This window comes from Eurytemora carolleeae, unplaced genomic scaffold (genome assembly GCF_000591075.1).
Source record: "Eurytemora carolleeae unplaced genomic scaffold, Eaff_2.0 scaffold327, whole genome shotgun sequence".
In the NCBI taxonomy this organism is placed as follows: domain Eukaryota; kingdom Metazoa; phylum Arthropoda; class Copepoda; order Calanoida; family Temoridae; genus Eurytemora; species Eurytemora carolleeae.
Genome location: NW_019396260.1, coordinates 48,044 through 54,501, shown reverse-complemented (window position 1 = coordinate 54,501; position 6,458 = coordinate 48,044). Strand labels below are relative to the sequence as shown.

Here is a 6,458-nt window from a genome sequence, read left to right as displayed (position 1 = left end):
CCCTCCCAAGATTTAGTGACCCCAAGAAACTTACTTTCTAATCCGTTGTTGTAATCTACGAATATATGAATCTCTAATCATCATAAAACCTAAATGATCTGTGGTTTGAAGAGAAGAACGGGGTTTGCTTTTCATAACCTTGTAATAATGATTGAGCATAAAATATCTAGTAGTAAAATAAACCTAGGGGGTGTATAGTATAAGGTTAAGATTGTTAATGTCACAACAATATTATTTTTATGCATATTAGAATGGTAACCGCCAAAAAAGTTCTAAGAAAAAAGTCCTTTTTATAAAACGTCTCAGACTTGAACTCATTTTCACAAGACTTAGGACTTTTTTGTTCAGGACTTTAATTCCTGTGATCTTATTTCCTGAGACTTTATTGGCAGCCCCCATACTATTTTAGGAAAAATAGTCCAAGAAATCTAAGACTCAGGACTTTATTTCCAGTGACATTTTGTCCTAGGACTTCAGAAAATTGGGACTTTTTACAAAAGTTTATATTTCCAGGTTTTTTCCAGAAACTTTATTTCCGTTGACTTTCATACATAGATTCTATTAGAACACCTTCTCCCATCACGTTAAACTAACTACATACAACGAAGTGAATCTTGTCTGTACCGGAATATTTTCCGCCATATTTTAATCTCTCATTCGAAATCTTTCAAAAATAGAGATCATATCCACTAAAAAATAGATCATATCCACTAAAAAATAGATCATATCCACTAAAAAATAGATCATATCCACTAAAAAAATAGATCATATCCACTAACAAATGTTAAATACGTAGCCCAACTAAGAAGTATGAAAAAGCAAATAAGAAAAACCTACATTTAATGGGTAAAAATGGGTTCCAAAGTTAAGACTGACTTGAATTTTAAAAAGGACATCTAGTTTACCGTGCCCTACGCCTAGAGTTTGTGGCAAAAACTCAATTCCTTTCTCTTCTCATTGTTTACAAAAAAAGAATATTGCAATTTCTGGAATGAATGTAAACAGTACTGCACAAGCATGTTCATATTTCTCCAGAAACTGCAGTACACTTATTTAAAGGGGTTCCAGTGCCCGAAATTTAAGAAATTATCGTTAAACAAAACTCATTTTTGTGGTTTGAACATTTCTGTAGATTATGATTTAAGAAATAAAAAAAAGAGGAATTATAAAAAAACCAAATAAAATAATACTTTGTAACACAAATATTTATGAAACCGGGTTTCTGATACTGGGTTTCATGACGATACCCTGTCTTAAGTTTCCAGCTCTGGTGTATCTTCCTTGATGATTTTTGACTTGGATATATCAAAGACATTTCAGTTGATTTATTTGTTATCTATTTCAAAATATTTAGTTCTAATCATTCAGTCATGAGTGAGGGTAAGTGTCTATCTTTTAGTGGCTTATTTTACTTGCAAAGTAAAAATACTAATGCAATGAAAAACAAAAGCCATAAGAATTCATTTTATGGAGCCATGTTTTATTTCCTCCATATTTTTAATGTTCAACTTAGTATCAATGTAGACAAACATTTCCTCTCTTGCTAGAAACCCAGCTTGATGATAAAGAGATTGTTCTTATTGATAAGGATCATCCAGGTACAACAGCTATTCCCAATCAACGTCTCCTTTACAATTTACTCCTAACTCTTTACAGAAGAAGATAATATCCTAATAATTTGAATATTGAATTAATATACTAAACTGTACAGAATTGGGTTCAGAATCAGTAGCTGAAGTACAGCCAGGGTCAAGTTTTGAAGAAAATGCTGTTTTTGCATCAAACAGCTGTAAGCATCAAGAGCAGACAGGTAAAAATTTAACTTAAAAACTATAGTATGAATCAATTTGGACATATGATTGACAAAGATTAACTAGTGAGCAAGATGAAAATTGCTATAGTCATTTAAGTCAGCCAGAAGTGATACAGACATATTTTGGTATGACATGGAGAGTAATAAATATAAACCTGCAAAAGAACTAGGTACATATTTTTAACCAAGCCCTATAAACACTTTAGGTGATAAGCAGGCAGCGGATAATTACCAACAAGATGACATAGGTAGGATCAGTTTTGTAAATATTATCAAAGTAACGAACTGGCTCCTGCTAAATCTACAATAAAAGTTACACAGAATACTTTTTAAAGTATATTTTATAGAGCAGACCAACAAGAGTTGGAAGAGTAAAATTAAAAACTTAACTTAAAACTTAATTCCTCTGATTACCACATCAACAATTGTGGTAGACTAGAAACTATGGGTAAATATCAACAGTTTGTAAAATTATCCTTTTAATGTACATAATTTTAATTCCTCTGATTACCACATCACCAATTGTGGTAGACTAGAAACTATGGGTAAATATCAACAGTTTGTAAAATTATCCATTAAATGTACATAATTTTAATTCCTCTGATTACCACATCAACAATTGTGGTAGACCTGAAACTATGGGTTTGTAAAATTATCCTTTTAATGTACATAATTTTAATTCCTCTGATTACCACATCAACATTTGTGGTTGACTGGAAACTATGGGTAAATATCAACAGTTGGTAAAATTATCCATTAAATGTAAATAATTTTAATTCCTCTTATTGACTCTGTCACAAGTAAGGACAAGTAAGAAAGAGACTGATAACCAACTCAAGAAGTATTAATTGGACACATTTCATAAATTTTAATATCATTAGAAAACAAGGCAGGTCCAACTAGGGGGGGGCCGTCGGGTGCGCGCCCTCCTCTAGGATCTGAGAGGGGGGCGCGCCCGCCTACAGAATGAAAAGAAAGAATGGCAAAAATCAGTATCACAGGAATTATATAACCAATAGAGTTAATGTAAGTTCTAACTAGATGTAACTAGATGAAAAACAAAAGCCATAAGAATTCATTTTATGGAGCCGAGCCATGTTTTTGTCCCTCCATATTTTAAATGTTCAACTTAGTATCAATGTAGACAAATATTTCCTCTCTTACTAGAAATCCAACTTGATGAAGAAGAGATTGTTCTTTTAGAAAAGGATCATCCAGGTATAACTTATTATACTTTTTCTAATCAACGTCTCATTTACAATCTACTTCTAACTTTTGAATTTTGAATTAATATACTAAACTAAATAGGGTTCGGTCCAGAATCAGTAGATGAAATAAAGGTAACCTCAATTTTAGAAGGCATTTCTGATTTGGCATCAAACAGCTTTGAGCAACAAAAGCAGACAGGTGAACATTATTTTTCAATTGAAGTATAAACTATTTTGGATAAAAGCATTACAGATTATTAATGTCAAAGATATTCTGGTGTTTTGGTTAGATGAGTGAGTAGGATGAAAACTGTAGTCATCTAAGTTAGACAGTAGTAATACACAGAGAAGATGACTTATTTTGGTTTAAATACTAGTAAAATTTAAATACGAATTGAAGTAAAAAACACAAGCCAAAAAATGCAATATAAGAGAAGAAGCAGACAAAAAACAATACACTGGTGGTATATACAGTGCTCCTCATACAAATAATGATGAACGACTGGAAAAAATAGGTAAATATCAACAGTCAGTAACACGATACATACAATTAAATTCCTCTGATTGACTACACATGCCCCAAGCAAGCACAATTAAGAAGAGAGAATGATTATCAAACTTCTTGGGTTATGCAATTAACAGTAGTCATCTTAGCAATAGTTAATATGCTATAGACTTACCTTAATAGGTAAATATCAACAGTTGGTTAAATTATCCTCTAAATAAACATATTTTTAATTCCTTTTATTGAGTCTGTCACAAGTAAGAAAGAGACTGATAACCAGCTCAAAAAGTGTTAATTCGACACATTTCATAAATTTTAATATCATTAGAAAACAGCAGAGGTGCAACTAGGGGTGGGGGTGGCCAGGGGCGTGCCCTTCCCTAGCATCTGAGAGGGGGGGGCGCGCCCAACTGCAGAATGAAAAGAAAGAATGGCAATAATCAGTATCACAGGAATAAGAAAACCAATAGAGTTATTGTAGAAATTATACTTTAGTTAGTTTTAAAAAATATTTTTATCTTTCTCAATTCTCAAGGCTAATGTAAATATTGTACTATAGAATATACTGATCTAAGTTAGAACTAAATGTGCACCAGATTGTTTTTCCAGTTTTTTCCACAAACTCTCATATGTTCATCCCTTTATCTTTGAAACTTTGAATTCTTTTGGTAAAATAATCTCGTTTGAAATATCAAAGGTTTACATCACTCAGTGCAAAGATTTAGGGATTAGAATGTTTCAAATCTAGAGAACATTCTAAACCTGGCAAATTTCTAACTGATAATCATGTTTCATAACTGATAAGGTTTATCTTCTTTGACAGAACTTCTATAAAATCGAAAATGAAATAAGATTAGTAATGTTGGTTAGAATGATCAATCATAAATTCAATAACTTCATGTGAAACGTAAAAGTATCTGTCCTTTTTCAATTTTGATGATTAAAATTATATACATATTTGCATCTATGTTATACAGACTTGAGACTATTTATGGGTTATATGTATTTTGATGTTTTTGATTTTAACACAGCAACAACAGAAAATTTCATTTTTTCCAACTTCAAAACCCTTAAAAACGCACTTTTATTTAAAATTTTGTTTGAAAAATAAAAAATAATATTTTGTTCCCCNTATCAAAAGTGCTAGTTGCGCCTCTGGAAAACTGTGGTCATTTAGAATTTAGTATAGAAAGCTGTTTATTGAAAGACAGAAAGAATGGAAAGATAAACAAAAGACATTGCCATTAGTTCATTTTCAATGACCCCCAACAAGCTCTTCTTAAGGACTTTTTTAAGGATATGTTATTGGGCAGTAATTCAAATAAAACTGTAAAAGAAACAAGCCCTATAAACACTTTAGGTGATCAGCAGGCACTGAATAATTATCAACAGTATGACTTAGGTATGATCAGTTTCATAACTATCAAAGTAACTAACTGGCTCATGCTAAATCTACAATAAAATTGATTTAAAGGACTTTTTTAAGGATATGTTATTGAGCAGGCCAGCAATANGAATTAATAGCACCTTCATATATTACTGTTTGACTTTTTTCATTCCATTTGTTAATGATCAGATTATTTAACAGGCTTATCAAGGAGCAATTCATTTTTAATATTTTTTTCTGTTGGTTAGTCAAATTGGCATTCATTCTTGATTTTGATTTTTTAACTAGGATTACAGATACAAAATAAAGGATTATTGCTTGAACATTTTTTTTAACTAAACAAAGAATTAAGAACCTATAGCCGATGAAGCTATGAATACAGGTTAATATTTAATCTATATACAAGGTTACCCCCAAAGGATGAGACTCAATTGAGAGCTGTACTGTCTATTTCCTTATATTCATAATTCCCTGCAGCTGTAAACTTCATCAAATAAGCCATTTAATGACCAAACTCCTGGCAGAATATGTGATGGAATCGTCGTATTTTATTATTGCTTGTATGTCCGATCATAACTCGTAAACCTCTTGACCAATTTGCCTCATGTTTTGATTAAAAACTTGGCAGAACTTGAGGATTGTTAACAGCTTGTTTAGTGGGTTGAATTTTAAAGAAAAAGCTTAGTTTCCATGCAAAGCTGAGTTCCGAAGCTAGTACTTTAAAGAACTATAGAAATGAGTGTTCAAGCTGAATCAGAAGTTTGTTCTTTAACCCTACAGGATTAGTCTGGCCGGACTGAAAACCAAATCAATAAACTGATNATTTTGGATTATTTACGCCGGCTAATGGAGGCTTTTTGCCGGACCACCCATTAAATGTTTTCATGAAAAAGTGTTGAGTTTAAACAATAAATAATAAATAATCTGCTCTCGGAGAAATATTTACGATTTAGCAACCAACATTAGTTTAAAACCTATCCAAGAGAACCAGTACGGGACATAAACCTAGTCTATGGTAGACTACAACATCCCCTTTCATTAAAGATGCAATCGCCAAAATCCCCCTTTGCCAATTATGCAAAATTGCAATCTCGAATCCCCATATTCCGATCCTAAAATTAGAATTTGGTTATCTATGTTTAAACAAACACTGCCTCCCCCCTCCCCTTTTAATATTAATGTACAGGGTGTCCCAATAAAACATGGGAATTTAGTGACGAATTCGATAGATATCGTCTTTTTAGATAATTCTTAGATTTAGTATAGTGATACCTACTGAGAAAGCTGTGATCTGTAAGAGTTTCGTCTGCTATATGTTCATACTTTGTTTGTTTATGTTTTGACTGCATACGGTTGTAAAACAAGAAAATTGCAGTATACAAACAGAGTAAACTTGTCTGTCTTCACTGTTCATCTTGCGCAGACATTATAGACACATCTTTACAGTCTTTTACCCTTTTCATAAAATAAACTCTAGCAGACATAATAATATTATGGCTTTTGAAATTAGGTATTACAATGCTAATTCATAACAAAGACGATATC

At 31.9% G+C, this 6,458-nt stretch overlaps 1 protein-coding gene across 1 annotated transcript; it reads left to right on the top strand.

Moving 5' to 3' along the window:
* The first annotated feature begins 1,290 nt into the window (after positions 1-1,290).
* LOC111699570 (uncharacterized) lies at positions 1,291-5,047 on the top strand. Its single transcript, XM_023470273.1, has 8 exons — positions 1,291-1,380; positions 1,548-1,598; positions 1,712-1,810; positions 2,020-2,061; positions 2,981-3,031; positions 3,122-3,220; positions 4,887-4,928; positions 5,013-5,047. The coding sequence occupies exons 1-8, from the start codon at positions 1,371-1,373 to the stop codon at positions 5,045-5,047; spliced, it is 429 nt and encodes a 142-aa protein (XP_023326041.1). The 5' UTR covers positions 1,291-1,370.
* The last annotated feature ends 1,411 nt before the right edge of the window (positions 5,048-6,458 follow it).